Genomic DNA, 17,032 nt, shown 5'->3' with positions numbered 1-17,032 from the left:
TCATGCAAGATTCCAAACTTGATTGCAAAATAAAAAAAAATGTTGTTTTTGGACGAGTGTACGATGGTAGCATTCTTAATATATCATGTCTCATCTCAAATAACTGAATGGGCTGAATTTTATCAGCGTGCCGCACTCCGCAGCGGCGTGCTGTGAAGGCGTTGGCCTTCCTACACGGAAGTGCTGCCGCACAACCCCCACGATATTACACACAGGGGCTGATTTAAAATCGAGGGGCAGAGCAACCGCCCCCGATGACATAGAGGGGGCGGCTGCCACGTCCCCGGCGCCATTGCGCTGGCACCATTTTTAAAGGGCTTCAAGCCCTTCAGGATATATTTAAATATTTAAAGGTGCCAGCGAGCTTAATTAATAAACTTTTAATTTAACATCGACTCCCCTCTCCCATCCCCCCACTGAGTCCTAAACACATAAATTGATCTATCCCCCCCAACAATACACTATGAAATTCTGAACTCTCCCCCCGCCCCGAACTTCAGTATCTTTGACCCTCAACTCCTTCCCACCATCCCCACAACCAATAGGAATAGTTTTTTCCGCTGCCCAGCCCAACCCCCCCCATCAGCCTGATGATTTTATTCCTTCCCCTTCCAACCGGTGTCTTGCCTTTCAACTCCAACGGAGTTCCGAAGGCGTGAGCTGCGGCTGGTTGGCCGTAAAATCAGCATGGGACAGCCGGCAGCGGCAGGCAGGTTAATATGCATTTTAATTTAACTCATTTCAATATGTTAATGAAGGCCCTGCCGCCAAGCAGTGGGGGGCTGTACCAAGGCCTTGCTGCCGCCACTAATATCCGGCGGGGCTTCTCAGCGTCATGGGTCGAGGCGGGTCGCTCCCACTAGCATTTTACAGGCCTCCCCGCCACGACCCATGGTGTTGAGGGGCTGACAAAATTCAGCCCACTGTCTCTATAAATCACACAATTCCAACAGAATACTTACCAGAAATGTTGACCAGGTGCTTGTAAGCTGCTTTAGCTATATTCCATCCAGGGTAGAAACCCATGGTACAGTATAATCTAGGCAGCCAATATGCAAGGGGTAGAACATTAAAGAGCAGCTCAAGAGATTTTTAAAGCAAGTTGCTTGTTGAGCTTGGTGCTGACTGAACATTCAAGATCTCATTTAGCCTAGCCCACATGATCTGATTTTCTTCAGCCCTGTACTGCTATATATTTAGAATGTGGTCCTGGCTGGCCCACCCCACCCACAGCAATAATAATGATCCACTAGTACATAACCTCACCTATTACAAAATCCAACCAGAAACTTAACAAATGGTTATTTCTGTGAAATAGACTGTCTGAAACCTGGAGGATTTTCCTCTGCTCTTCATTTTTCTTCCCTCCAGACTGCGGGCCATGCACCATGTGGAGCTGAGTTAGAGGGGCACCTGCTCTCAGCTGAATGTTGTACAAGTGCAGCTCAAGGTGACTCTTCCATCTGGTTTGCCCTTCTTCCTTGTGGGTACTCATAAAAGCAAAGTAGTAAACGTATGTGTCGAATCACATTTTTACTTAAGTTATGCTGAGTTGTGTCATTAAATTAGCTAGAATATAAAAGCAGATGTTTCATCACATCTTCTCCACTGGAGTTATACCAAGCAGCTTCATTCCACTGGCGAGTACAGAAGCAGTTCCCTTGAAAAGTAGAAATCTTGCCTAGAATAAAGATGAATAGAGGTGAAGTATCTCTTGGGTATGTTAATACTAGATGAACAACTGATTAATCCAAGAACTGTATGTTATTGCCAAAGAAAAAAAACTAGTAGCCATTTTATTAGTTTTTCCACACAGCCTTTAAAAAAAAAATCTTGAATAGATACTGCCAATTAACTATAGTTCATATATAAAAGAAAACAGTCTGTGTTAATGCATGTAAAACTCTCAGGTACCGTGACATTAAGCCATGCAATACTAATCCAAGAATGTGATTCATGTCCCCTACACAATACAGCTAACGGCTAATAATCAGACAGTAGAATGAGTGAAAATGTGAATATTCTAGCCCTTAACAGCTCCAATGGTTTCTGAGGCAGTTGGGTGTTTACTATGATGAGAATCTTGAGTCTCAATCTAAACTCTGTCACAGCACAGCACAAAGCCAGAAGCAATACCAGAATTTAGCTTTGCCCCTCTGCTCTTTATTGTAAGAAACCTGAGCTTCATTGAGACCTGACCCTCTCTGCTGCCCACCTCACTGTATCGAAATACCTTTGAAATGTTAGACTCCTGCTGACCAATATGGGTAAATTTTAACTCCATTAGGTGCCAGTTTCATGTTAATGGGGACAGTATTTAACCAAACTCTCTTGCAGGTGTGAAAATGCTTTGTATCATTAATGCTCATTGAGCAATTACACTTACACGGAGCAGAATGAGTAAACTCCAATTTAATGAATATGGTACTGTCTCGATCTGTAGCAGTAGTGAAAAATAGAAGAACCATAATGGTGTGTGGCAGCTAAGAGCTGGAATGCGATTCTGGACATTCAAATCCAGTTTAGCCATTGCACAAATTCCTGGTGCCACCACACTACTTATACTAATTCTCACAGCTTCTTGCCAAGCCCTGCGCTTCCAAAAGGCTTTGCCCTCTCCATACAATCTATCGCAACCAGGACAACCTTCTTAATAATCATTAGAGGCCTGCAACCTGACCTGAACCCGACGGGACTCAACGACATGTGTTGGGTTCGGGTCGGGCCCATCGTCAGGGTACGACGTTCGGGCTCGGGTCGGGCACACACGGTAAGTGCTCTACTGGTAAGTATTAAAAATTTAAAAATAAAAACTTACCTGAGCTGGGAGTCCAGGACGAAACTGAGTCGGCACAGTGAGCAAGTGATGTCTCTATGACGTCATCGCGCATGCGCTGCAGCTTCGTGGAGCTTCCCAGTCGGAAGGTAAGTAAAGGGATGGTCGGGTCAGGCTCGGGTCCGCTGTGGTTCGGTCGGGTTCTTTTTCCCGGCATAAAGCAGGCCTCTAATAATCATCACCCATTCTCATTTTAGCTGTACATGGTAGTAAATAACAGCTTGCCAATTCCAGAGATGAAATACATCCATTCCTTCTGGGTTATCTCGAATCAAGAGTTAATGCTTTTTTAAAAAAAAGACTATGGTTGGAGGATTAGAGCATCAGGCAGCCTCAGGATTCAATCATGTGATCTTAAGTTTATAGAACAAAAATGCTTATTGGATTTTTTTTAAAATATATAAACACTGTGCAATAACATCTTATAATAGCTGAATAGATTTTATAGGTAATACATACTAACCGTTGCTACTTCAGGTAAGCTGCCCTTGACATGCAGAGTCCGATGAGCTATGGAAGCAAGACGGCTGCAAAAAGAAAACAAAAATTCAGCAAATTCATAGTTTAACAAGATATTCAGAAACTTTACCATTGCATTTATTTTTGCAATTCCGTGAGGCCCTACAAAAAGACTTCCCTGAACTACAGAGCAGAAAAGATAGAGTCTATTCTAGGTTGCTATTCAGTCATGTTGGCTGAAAAGTGTTGAGTTATGAAAGTTGGGTAAGTGCAGGATCAGACTTGGTTGTGGTACTCTCCAGTCAAAAAGCTCACCTAGACTCTTGGATGAGGCACTGGAGGGCTACTGCTGTGAACTGAACCATAACTCAATAAAAGAGTCTTTTTAGGATAAAAGGAAAGGTGGAGGAAACTAAGAAAAAACATACTGACCTTTGCTGAAAATACATTTAATTACAACTAAGTAACTTAGAATTTAGATTTTTTTTAAATTATAAATGGTAAATCTTCAAAAGCCACTCTATGAAATTCAAACTGATTATTGATAATCAGTTGGAATTGATGGGCGGCACAGTGGCGCAGTGGTTAGCACCGCAGCCTCATAGCTCCAGCGACCCGGGTTCAATTCTGGGTACTGCCTGTGTGGAGTTTGCAAGTTCTCCCTGTGTCTGCGTGGGTTTCCTCCAGGTGCTCCGGTTTCCTCCCACATGCCAAAGACTTGCGGGTTGATGGGGCAATTTATAATGGCCAATTTACCTTAGTATAGGTAGGTGGTAGGGAAATATAGGGACAGGTGGGGATGTGGTAGGAATATGGAATTAGTGTAGGATTAGTATAAAAATGGGTGGTTGATGGTCAGCACAGACTCGGTGGGCCGAAGGGCCTGTTTCAGTGCTGTATCTCTTAAAAAAAAAATGAAGTCAAAGTCAATTGAGAGAAGAGCCTATTGCTCCAACACAGCATATAAAATGCTGACCTCTGAAAATCTGCAGGAAAATCTCTCAAAAAAGTAAGCTTATCATTCAAGAAGTGAAATGAGGGTTCAGCAATACATGCAGTCTTTCCAGTATCACCCACATCCTGAAAACAAAAATAAACAGCCAGGATGATTCAATGAAACTAAAAACCAAGTCCAAGGTTAAGGCAGCATTTCAGTCTCTACCTGCATCTGGTGTAGATACTGTGGAGTACATTGATGACTTGTGCAGCGTGTTGACTGCACATCGAAGGGTTATCACAAGAATAGCAATGGTTTAGACTGCATGACAACAATTAAAAATGACAAATGACCATTTTTTACGGTCTGGAAATAAACATGACATTTTGCTACTGACCACCAATTGTCGGGTGGTCATTTTAGGTTGGTCAAGATATCGTGAAACCCAATGATAATCCAATGCAACGCCAAAACATTACCTCTGATTTTAATACATATTTTATTCAGCTCGAAAGTCTGCAGACTTTAAAGGAGCTTTTAGAAACCATGTATTCCATTGAGATGAAGCTTCAGGCATTTAAGAATGTGAGCTACAAATATTACTGAGGCAGCTAGAGTCTTTACCTCAACATTATCAGGTAGTTAACAAGATGTTTAGGTTGGAGATCCTCCGAAACTTGGTACAGAACTTCATCATACCTTAAAAAAAGACCACATATATGAACTGCTTGTCATAACATTTCATACGCTCCTTCAAAGAAAATTCTTAAAAGGCCTTCTTAAAGAAAGAAATGATCAAGACTGCTCCATAAATTTAAAGTACAAAAGATTTGCACTTTTAAAAAATTCTTTCATGGGATGTGGGCATCGCTGGCTAGGCCAACATTTATTGCCCATCCCTAATTGCCCTTGAGAAGGTGGTGGTGAGCCAGCTTCTTGAACTGCTGCAGTTCATGTGGTGTAGGTCACCCACAGTGCTGTTAGGGAGGGAGTTCCAGGTTTTTGACCCAGTAAAGTATGCAACAGTGGAACTTCAGTTACGAAGATAGATTGGAGAAGTTAGGACTGTTTTTCCATGGAGATGAGAAGGCGGAGAGGCGATCTAATAGAGGTATTCAAAATCACGAGGGAGTTGGACAGAGTAGCTAGACAGAAACGGTTCCCACTCGTGAAAGGATCGAGAACAAGAAGGCACAGATTTCAAGTATTTGGTAAGAGAAGCAAAAGTGACATGAGGAAAATCTTTTTCATGCAGCGAGTGGTTAAGGTCTGGAATGCGCTGCCTGAGAAACGTGGTTGAGGCAGGTTCAATTCAAGGTTTCAAAAGGGAATCAGACAGTTATATGAAAAGGAGGAATGTGCAGGGTTACAGGGAAAAGGCAGGGAAATGGAACTGAGGGAATTGCTCTTTCAGAGAGCCAGTGTGGACACGATGGGCCGAATGGCCTCCTTCTACACTGTAACAATTCTGTGATAAAAGAAGAATAATTTTCACTAAGAGGTAAAAGAGGAACCCATTACTTACTGCTATCATATCAGGAATTACAGTTATAGAATCCCTCCCCAAAAAATATATCTGTATCTGTCGTCAGCTTGGTACCTGAGGAGATGTTGCAGTAAAGCAATTGCCTGAGGATCTTGTAAATAAACAGGGTTGAATTGTGTCTGTACTCCATTTTCACATGCTCTCTGTAAACTAAATTAAAAAAAACAGCTGTAAATATATCAGATAGGATACTTCAGAGCTGCAGCCAGCATCAATAATGCCACTGATCAGTCTCAGTTATTTTTAAAAGAGTTTTATTAGAACTCATTAACCATTATTACACATATTGTGCATTTTATTCCCAATTTGCTGGCTATTTAATAGGAATCTTTGTACAAAATATTAGTGTTAAGACTAATCTATGACACTTAAGCCAGAATTTTATGGCCCCCCAACGAGTGAGATGGTGGCGGGGGCATAAAATTGAGTGGGAGGTGGGGGGACGGGTGGCTGTTCCTGACTCTCTCCTGCCCCCGCTGTAATTTTACACGGGGCGCAGTGGCGATAAATGGCCCGCCCGCCCCAGACCAGTCAAGGCCCTTAACTGGCCAATTAACTGCCACTTAAGGGCCTCCTCCTGCCACCGCAGGTATTTTACACACGGCGCGCCAGGTGGCAAAGGCCCCAAGAACCCACCTGGTAAAACCAGGCAGCCTCTGGGAGGTGGGAGGGGGCGGCCTCCTGATCGGGCGCCCCAATCACCCCCATTACAAGACTATTCCCCACTCTCCCCCTCCCTTCCCCCTCAATCGACGCCCTTGCCTCGCTGGGGCCTGGCTGATCGTCCCCGGCGAGGCTCTAAAAACTTACCCGAGTGCCAGTGCCGTCCTTCCTGTTGCATCCAATCGCTGTATGTAGTCCCAGCAATGGCCACTACTCCCAGTGGCGCTGCTGGGACTAAGAGCTGCTGGCCCTCTGATTGACCAGCAACTCCATTAGGCTGGACTTCCTGCCTCAAGGAGGCAAGACCAATTAAGGGCCTGGGGAGCAAAAAATCCCAGCCTGGCTCCCCAGGCTCGGCGAAGGCGGGCTTGCCCCCAACTTTACTGCTGGTGGATGGGGCCTCCCGCCCAGCGTAAAATTCCAGCCTTAGGATCAATACTCTAACAGGTTACATGCTGTAGTGCGATTTCACGATGGACAAGAACTACCTCATTCTTTAGTCACCTCTGCTAATTATATTACAGCAGAGGGAGGCTATTTGGCTTTAATTGTCTTTACTGAAGTGTTGGAAGCGTGGGCAGGAAAGTTCGTATTAAAGAATCTATTTTATGTTCATGACTCCATTTTGTGGTTAAAAACCAGTTTCTTCAGAAATTTGCCAAAACAATCAGTATATGAAGGAGGTCAACAAGATAGTCCAAATCTTCAAGGCCTCGTGTGGCTGGTACCATTGTCGCCATTAAGATACTTGTTTTGTTATTTGCATAGTTCTGGTAGATAAACCTATGTGTTTGATGACTATTGGTGCTAAATTGGGATCAGGACACCTGTTTTTTGGACTATGGCTGCCATTTGGATACCAAAACGGCACCTGCTGCACGTGCAGCCGTGAATCACACAAGACTCCATCTTGGTGAGCGTGTTACCGTGTCCAGTGAGCATCAACTGCAAGAATGCTGAGCAGGCAGATCATGACCTGACTTGACATCAGAGGTGACATTTTGGAGCTCAAAGTTCCAGTTGACTCCCGCACATAACCTCACACAACTAAACACGTGTCAAGCAGCAAGAAGGAAATCCACCAGCGCTATTTAAAGGGATCAACTATTTATAGCTTAGTTGTTGATTGATTTCTCATGGTCGTTGCTATGATTCCACCTTTCCTTTCAAATTTGCTATCATCACCCCACCTCAAAATACTAACCCTTGACCATTCTGTCCTTGCGAACTACCACCCCATTTCCAACCTCCTTTTCCTCTCGACAGTCCCTGAATGGGTTTGCGCTTCCCAAAATGGTGCCCATCTTTCCCACAATTTCATGATTGAAATGCTCCAGTCAGGTTTCTGGCCCAGCCACAGTACTGAAATTGCCCTGGTCAAAATCACTAATAATGATAAACTAGGCCTCCTCATGTTTCGTGTTCTATATGCAGCCATCAGATGCAGTTGACCGCACCATTCTATCCAAAGCCTCTCTGTTGTTCAGCTCGGTGGAGCTGCTGGAGTTCAGGGTTGGGGAGGCCGAAGGGGCCTGCTGAGGGGAGCACTCCTGATCATCCTGCCCCACAAGGAGTTCTGAAAGAGCCATTTACTTTGGGGAGGCGGCAGCACCCGCCTCAGTTCAGTAGCTGGGAATCCCACAGCTAAAGGTCAGTTTCAGTTACATTTAAGTAATGGCACCAATGAGGTCATCAGGCCCTGACTTTGGTTTGATAATTAGACCACCGCCTGCCTTTTGCAGAATGCCCATCTGTGCCCTTTAGCATTTAAAAGGGACACGAATGGGGTCAGATTGCCCAATCTAGATACTTGAATCCCACCCTATCCCCCACTCTACCATCCGTTAAGGGTGGGGGAGCATTTAAAATCGAGGCCTGTCTAACATTCACAAATGTACATGTTCCCTAGTAAGAATACTTGTGAAAATAGAGGCACACAAGCAGCTTAAAAGATTTTAGTGACCGACCGGGCTTGTTTTCACTAGAGTTTGAAAGAGTGAGGGGAGACTTGATTAAAGTTTATAAGATCCTGAACGGGTCTTGACAGGGTGAATGTGGAAAGGATGTTTCCTCTTGTGGTTGAGTCCAGAACTAGGGGGCACTGTTTGAAAATTAGGGGTCGCCCTTTTGGGATAGAGATGAGGAGAAATCTTTCTTAAGAGGGTTGTGCGACTTTGGAATTCACTGCCTCAGAAGGTGGTAGAGGCGGGGTCATTGAATATTTTTAAGACAGAGGTAGATTGATTTCCTTGCCTAACAAGAATCTAAGATTATCGGGGGTAGATGGGAGAGTGGAATTTGAGATAGAAACAGATCAGCCATGATCTTATTAAATGGCAGAGCAGACTCGATGGGCTGAATGGCCTACTTCTGCTCCTAATTCGTATGGTCGTATGAACCCGCCTCACCGAAAGCAGATTGTTTGCCCGCCTCCGTTAAAAGCAGAGGTGGTTGTCTTTCATAGTCAGTCAGGAGTAAGAATGACTAGACAGTAGTAGGAATTCTTTGCATAGCTATAGTCAATAAAACATCCCTAAATTCCTCCATAATCACAGGAGCTGGAGTGTTCAATATTGCCACTATGCAAGTGCCATGCTCAGAGTAATGGATGTAGGTGGCATCAAATAGCAGCCATTTTGGAAGTGTTATATGAAACTGTACTGTGCAATTGTTTTGTTCCCTTAGCTACATCTATAGTTGAGGGTTCTGTTCATGCCTAATCTTACAAACGACAACTTACATTTATATAGTGCAATTAACGAAGTAAAACATCCTAAGGTGCTACACAGGAGCATTATCAAACAAAATTTGACACCGAGCCACATAAGGTAGGACAGGTGTCCAAATGCTTGGTCAAAGATATAAGTTTTAAGGAGTGTCTTAAAGGAGGAAAAAGAGAGGTGGAGAGGTTTCCGGAGGGAATTCCAGAGCAGAGAGACTTACAGAGGGAATTCCAGAGCTTAGGACAGAATGCCAATGTCAGAGCAAATAAAATTGGGGATGCTCAAGAGGCCAGAATTGGAGCAGTGCTGATACAGCACAGGAGGCGGCTATTCGGCCCATCACGCTCTTTGAAAGAACTATCCAGTTAGTCCCACTCCCCTGCTCTTTCCCCATTGTCCTGCAAATTTTCCCCCCTTTGGGCACTTTGTATGGGCAATTGCTTTACATTGGCTCAATACCCTGCTCAAGGTTTTCTTGACTCTTTTATATGCATGCCTTACCTACACAACCTTGCATGAGTGTATTGTAGGAACACTCCTGTATCTCCCTGGCTCTGTAGGACACGATCCCAGTCGAATTCATAATCAGACAATAGGGGACCTTTGAAGTCCTATAAATTAGAATTTAAAATGTACTTACTTTTCTTAAACAAAGTAGCTTAACTTACCAACTTGAAAAGAAACTCAAGAAAAGTTGACTTTGAGAAAGAATTGAAAATCAGGTGATCAATATAGTATTTCACAAACAAACAATCTGACAAACTCTCTATTACATCCTGCACAGTTGTAAACTTAAATTGCTTAGGTGTCTTTTACATGCAAATCCATTGTGGCCCCTGCTGGCTCCAAAATAGACAACACACAATTTGTAGGCCCAACAGTCACAATGGCAGAAGTGTACATGAGCCAAGAATTTTGTTATTCAATTTTTTTTATGTGAAACCAACATGGGGAAAAGCTATTTGGAGCTTCTAAAGGCCAGCTGCAGCAGGACAGTGTACTGGAACAACCATCTGCAGTGACAGAGTAGTAGGTGGTGAATTCACAGCTGTTATGCCTCAATGTTGCTAAGTTTCCGCTCTCCATTGGGAAATGCCAAGTGGAGGTTAGATGGTTCCTCACAGAAGAAAATAAACACAATGAGGCAGAAATTCCAAGGTGCACACCCACTGCAACTCTGGATATACTGGATCCCGGCGTGCACAGCTAATATCTGGGGAGCGCCTCAAAGTTTAAAACCCTTGTGTGTGCAATACAAGGTCAGCTATGACATTGGCATGGCTGGTGAGCAGGGATTCTCAGTTTGGGAATTTGTTCAGACTTGGCCTGGTGTTCAGATGTGGGCCAAGAGGCACACTGATCCTGTACCGAGAGTCCAGTTCTGGACCCTTGAAGTCTGGCAGGCACAATTTTCTTTCCTTCTTTCCTGTTATCAGATCCCGAGAGCCATAACATCATCTTCCTAGAATTTTAGCTGTGTCACATTTTGCATGGTGTGGGAAAATAACTTTAAGACAAATCCATGTAACCCAGGCACATTATTTTCCAATGCTGAATTTTCTAGGTTAGCCCAGTTTGAAAAATCACATACACAACATTTACAAACCATAAAAAAGGATGGTGCTAAACTGTTTAAGAATCATTTAATCTCCCACAATGCCATGAACATTACCCACGGTCAGTCATTACCTGAACAATAAGTGCAGCAATACCCACTTTTTCTGCTGTATTTTCAGGGTCTTCCAGTTCTTTTGTTGCTTTGCATGAATAAAAATAAACAATTACAGACAAATAATATGCAAACACTTAAGTTATCCTGACACACGTGAATCATTACCTCAAAAAACTTGTAATGGATTTATCCTCATTTTGGAAATAAAAACAAAACCTTATGTTTGGGACCTTCAGCTTTATTATGTTTTGTACACGAGATCTGGAATTTTTTTCTGCTGTTTGCTCGTAAGTACTCAAATTTTTAATCCTGCATTTAACTTTTGAACTTGTGTTTCATCACTTCTACTTTTAGTATTGCTGAAAAATGAGACATGCTGTCGAAGTTTTTCATCTTGCACTCATCAGGACAGATGCATGAATGCCAAATTTCGAAGGGAGCAACAATTTATACTGCATGAGAAAAGGGTGTTGATTGGTTGGCAAGTCAACTGTGATTATTCAAGGCGTTGCCATGGAGAATGCACCAGGGAACAATTGTCCCTCATGCTTCGTTTAATTCAAAAAAGGCACAATGCTTGGACATGTTGCTTTTGCCTGCAGAGGACAAGTCCCTAAGTATGAATATATGTAGCTGCTAGCAAGCGTAAGTGAGCCACATTGTGAACCTGACTGATCATCTTAAACTGGTTGTTATTGGAATTCTTAGCATGCTCAGGATTGTTCAGTATGTGCTGCCCAATTGTGGAATCACTTCTAACGCTAGACAACGTGTTCACAGTTTTGCAAGCAAGTACAGGCTGGTTGAGTACGGCCAAGTGCTAACAGCCAAAGGAATGTCCTGTTTGATATGATCGTTGGGATGGCCTACATACCTGGCATCACACTGGCACTGAAATTCATATACCACATTACACATTCGTGTGGTAGGTAGGACCTCTTTTTGGCTCGACAGCAGCATCCTGTTATTGGAAAATACCACTTGGGATGTTACTGCATAGTAGTAGCTTGAAACCGCTAGCTTCAACTGTTGCTCAAATTTTTGATAGCTTACCCTTCCAGGGGCAATGCCAGGTATGTAGGCCATACATCTCAATGGCTAGTGGATTGTATCAAACAGCACGTCCCTTCTGCTGTTCGCAATACGCAGAGTACTGACCATACTCAACCAACCCGCACTTGCAAAACTCTGAACACATTGTCTAGCATTAGATGTGATTCTGCGATTGGACAGCACTGACTGAACAATCCTGGGTGTGCTAAGAATTACACTAACAACCAATATGAGATAATCAGTCGGGCTTGCAACGTGACTTACTTACACTTGCTCGCAGCTACATATATTCATAGACAGGGACCTGTCCTCTGCAGGCAAAAGGAACATGTCCAGGCTTTGCACCTTTTTTGAATTAAACAAAGCGTGTGAGACAATAGTTCCCTGGTGCATTCTCCATGGCAACGCCTTGACCGGAGCCAACTTGCCAATCAGCACCCTTTTCTCATGCAGTACAAACTGTTGCTTCCCCTTGAAATTTGGCATTCTGTCCTGATGAGTGCAAGACGAAAAGCTTCGACTGCAAGTTCCTGTTTTCAGCAAAACTCAAGTTCTGTACTACCAAACGACTTCCACCTTTGTTAAAACACTAAACTGTACATTATGCGCAGCAGGACAACAGATGTTTACAACCAGAGACTCTAAATATCTCAACACATTGGGTACCAAGACTTTTGGATACATAAAAGTATTTTAAAATCTAAATGGAAAATTATATGGGTTTTTTTGGCACATCGATGTGCTCATGACAAAGTAATGAAGTAGTTTCTTGAGCATAATTCATAAAATCTTCAGTGGTAGCACAGGCTTCTCTGATGGCTCAGGTGGTAAACCAGTTGCTCCCAAGGTTAATTCTTGGAGCTAGCTGCTATCAGCCAGGATAATTCTAGTGCCACTTGGCCTCCAACTGGGGAGGAGACAGTCCTTTTGGAAACAGTCAGACTGTAATGCACAAAACCTCAAACTTTAGGATTGGAATACTCACTCTTTGAGGCAGCCATGTTTTGCAGCATTCTGGAGCAGGCTTCATTCAGAACATCTTCTAGGAAGACAACATCTCCTTTGCGGGTCTTCATCCCCTTAACTAACCCAAAGGGAACATGCTGACAGCTGCAAGCATGTCAAATAAAAATATTGTGCATGGTTAAAAAGATGGTTCAAGTTTCCTTAACTCTATTAACTGCAAGGTAACTTTAACACTTCAGGAACAAGAAGCACATTTTTAAGAGCCCCGCCACTGGTTCTTGCTAACTTCTCACTGTTTAATGTTGCTTGGTGAATGCAGCTGAGGAAAAATATTTGCTATATTTAAGTGAATGTTACAAAAAAATAGAGATGAAGTCAAACAATGTTAAGATTTTATTGCTTTGAATTTGTATGACAATGAAAATTCAACAGCATTCACATTTTATTCCACAAGCTCCTGAAATAATTTTTTCAAAGACTTTGTGGTGAATCTGTAGGATTTTTCTTTGCTCCTTTTATTTATCTTCTTCCCTTTTCCAAGTTATTCTGTGGGATTACCAGCCTGGGGTATGCGTGTCTCGGGGATGGGAGTAATTTCAATATAATGTAGCACTTTTTCCTACATAATATTTAACATCCTTCTTCTGGGCACCTGTCATATTCGGGCTGAATCTTGGAAAAGAGTCAGGCAGCTAACTTCAGCAACAGAAAAATCAGTAAACAGTAACTGTAGCATGGCCAGCAATCTATTCTATTCTCGGTAGTATTCTCAAAGCATTAGAATCATAGAAACTTACAGCACATGAGGAGGCCATTAGGCCCATCGTGCCTGTATTGGCTCTTACAGCAGTTGTGCTTAGTTCCACATTCCCGCTTCTTGTCCGTAACCCAGCAAGTTCCTCATCCTCAGGTACCTGTCCAACTTCCTTTTAAAATTATTTGTGGAATTAGCTTCCACCATCTTTTCAGGTAGCAATATCCAGATTCCAACAACTCAAGTGAAAAAATGTCTTCTCCTATCCCTTCTGGATCTTTTTCCAATAATTTTGCATCCATGACCTCTAGTTATTGACTAACTCGCCAAAGGGAATATTTTTTCCTCTGCTTTATCAAAATCGATTATCTAGTAAACCTCTATTAGGTCACCTCTTAATCTTCCAAGGAGAACATTCCGAACTTTTCCAATTGCTCTTCATAACTCAAGTCCCTCATTCCTGATAACATCCTAGTAAACCTCCTCGCAATCCTTTTGAATGCCTTTACATCTTTCCTGAAGAGTAGTGCCAGAATGGTCCACAATACTCCAGGTGAGGCCGAACCAATGATATTTAAAGTTCTATCTTGATCTCTTTGCTTTTATATTCTAGTCCTCTATTTATAAATCCAAGCAACCCAGATGCATTTTTAACCACCTTATCAACTTGCCCTACCACCTTTAAGGGTTTGTGTATATGGACACCAAGATCTCACTACTTATTTACACTTTTTCAAAATTGTGCCATTTATAGGGCTGGATTTTGTTATCGTGCTGCTGGGAGTGGCGGCGGGTGTGCAAAATGTCGGCCGTCCTGCATATAACATCGTGACCGTCCCACCCAATCACATGGCGGGGCGACTTTGGCGATGCCGTTTACAGCGTCCCCTGATGTTGGATTGCAGAGTGCAACCCTCCCCGCTCCAACACTACCCACTTGTAGTGTTGCCCCCTCCCCCAACAGTATCTACTTGGTGTTCCCCGCACCCACCCCCCAACAGTATACCCTTGCAGAGATCCCCCCCTTCCCCCACCCCACCCAACAGTATCCACTTAGAATTCCCCCACCCACAACAGTATCCACTTGCAGAGTTCCATCATCCCCTCTCATTTGCAGAAGGACCTTAGTGGCAATATCTGATGTTAAAACAAATTCAAGAGTATAACACCGCTTAACTTACCTAACCTTTGCAAATGCCGAGGACTCTCACCTAGGAGATGCCAGCTTTTCAAAGATGGGGAAGTGACAGCACGTGAGTGCCGCACATCATGCAGAAGATTGTGATCAGCTGGTAGGATCGCGGCAAATTACATTCTAATTAATGCAAAACGGTATTTAACATATTTAAAGTACGGTCCCGTCGCAGACCGGCAGAGGTGCCGCTTTGGAGCTTTGCTGCTTCCGATAAAATCGGAAACCGGCATTACGGCTTTGGGTTCCATGCAGACGAATTTGCCAATTCTCCGCCCTCCCCCCGCCATAGGACCCACCTTCAAACCACGCACGAAATCCAGCCCATGGTTGCTGTCTTTCCATATTATACTTCCCAAAGTGCATCGCTCTCACTTCTCCACATTGAGCTCCATCTGCCATATTTCTGCCCACTACCAGTGTTAGGCTGACTGGCCTGTAGTTTCCTGGTTTATCCCCTCCTCCTTTCTTGAATAACTGTATAACATTAGCAACCCTCTAGCCCTCCAGCATTCCTGTATCCAATAAGGATTGAGAGACTGTGACCAATATCTCTGCTTTTTTCAGCAACCTAGGATGCAGTCCATCTGGACCAGGTGACTTACCAACTTTCAGTAATGATAATATTTGTAGTACGCCTTCTCTATTACCTCATTCATAATTTCCTTCCCCTCTTTTAGTGTAACCTTCATATATCCACCTTTTGTATTCATTTAATACTTTTGCCACATACTCTGCTTCTACAAGAAGATTTCCCTTTGGGTCCTTAATAGGCCCAAACTTTTCCCTAGCTAACTACTTTATACGTTTATAAAATGTTTTAGGGTTTAATTTAATGTGGCCAACTAATCTTTTCTTGTTACCCTTCTTCGCTTTCCACATTAGCTTCTTCAATTCCCTCTTGTACTTTCCACACTCTTGCTGCTGCCATTTATCAAAAGCCTCCTTTTCCTGTTCTACTTACCTTTTATTTCCATTGCCATGCAGGGTGCATTAGCTTTGGATACTCTACCTGTTCCCTTCAAAGGAATGTGCCGAGTTTGTATCCGAATTAGCTCTTCCCTATATGCCCTCCATTGCTCCAGTATTGCTTTACCCTGCAATTACCTTTTCCAAACAAACTGTGCTAGGTCCCTTCTTAAATCACTGAATTTAGCTGTTCTTCAGTCGAGAACTTTTAGCTTCGATATTTACTGGTCTTCCTTCTGTAATTACTTTACGTTGTGGTCACTGTTAGATAGATGATGATCTATTGTAACACACTCAACTTGCCCTACTTCATTTCCCAGAAACAGATCTAACAATGCTTCTTTCCTTGTTGGACTGGAGACATATTGTTTAAGAAAGTTCTCCTGTACACCGAGCAGAAATTCCTCTCTTTCCCTACTCTTAATGCTATGTTCTTCCCAGTCTATATTTGGGTAATTGAAGTCTCCTAACATTACTATCCTTTTTTTTTGTTACACACCGTTGAAATTTGCAGATATATCTCCTGCTTACAATTTGGAGCTCTATAAAAAAAACTCCCAACAATGCAACAACATTCCCCACCGCACCCCCACCGTTTCTCAACCCATTTCAAAGAGATTCAGTCCTAGAACAATCTAGTAAATTCTTCATATTTAGAACTGTATTATTCTGAATCAATACTGCTATGTCCCTCTTCTTTTTCCTTCTCTATTATTCCTGAATATTTTGTAACCAGGAATATTAAGAACCATTCCTGACCTTGTTTGAACTACGTCTCTGTTAATGCAACCACGTCACAAACAATGTTCCTTCTAAGCATATATGCATGCACAGTTGTGCCATGACCTGAAAGTTACCTCGCAGGCCACTCGCATGCCGTCCCCTTTAAGATACCATGCGTGCATGGCCATGCAAAATATTTTAAAGTACCACACATTGAAATGAATGGAGCTGCACACAACAAAAATTAGAGGGGATGTTGATTATAATCCCATGTAGAAATCTGTGCTTGCAGCTCACCAACCTGATTAGTTATACTACTGACACCAATGTACATTCAATTTAAAACTCCTTCGTCACTTTTGCTATTTGCCTCAATCTGGTCGCTGCAATTTTTTGGAATATATTTCTAATTTTACTGCTGTTTGTGTGTCAGTCACTTGATCTCATTTTTGCTCCTCTCTGTCATTCTTTAGTTCCCCTCCCCCTGCCTAATTAGTTTAAACCCTCCCCACCAGTACCAGTTATAAATTCTCAGCAAG

The 17,032-nt window shown here is 42.9% G+C and overlaps 1 protein-coding gene across 6 annotated transcripts in view; it reads right to left on the bottom strand.

Moving 5' to 3' along the window:
• Positions 1–549: 549 nt before the first annotated feature.
• The window catches only part of rars2 (arginyl-tRNA synthetase 2, mitochondrial), a 91,076-nt gene continuing 74,593 nt past the window's right edge, over positions 550–17,032 (bottom strand). For 2 of the 6 annotated variants that reach the window (XR_010972391.1, XR_010972396.1), the window contains 8 exons: positions 12,875–12,999; positions 10,854–10,921; positions 9,666–9,775; positions 5,833–5,928; positions 4,857–4,931; positions 3,300–3,363; positions 2,819–3,004; positions 1,599–1,681 (listed from right to left, as the gene is read on the bottom strand). Coding sequence is in view for 3 of the 6 variants with exons in the window: in XM_068026640.1 (XP_067882741.1) it covers positions 1,595–1,681; positions 3,300–3,363; positions 4,857–4,931; positions 5,833–5,928; positions 9,666–9,775; positions 10,854–10,921; positions 12,875–12,999 (625 nt within the window). In the remaining 3 variants the exon portion in view is untranslated. The other 4 variants (XR_010972392.1, XM_068026640.1, XM_068026641.1 and 1 more) reach the window with 4 other exon arrangements.

This window comes from Heterodontus francisci, chromosome 3 (genome assembly GCF_036365525.1).
Source record: "Heterodontus francisci isolate sHetFra1 chromosome 3, sHetFra1.hap1, whole genome shotgun sequence".
Classification (NCBI taxonomy): domain Eukaryota; kingdom Metazoa; phylum Chordata; class Chondrichthyes; order Heterodontiformes; family Heterodontidae; genus Heterodontus; species Heterodontus francisci.
Note: the sequence above shows the minus strand (reverse complement) of the source record. Positions and strands in the feature narration are given on the sequence as shown.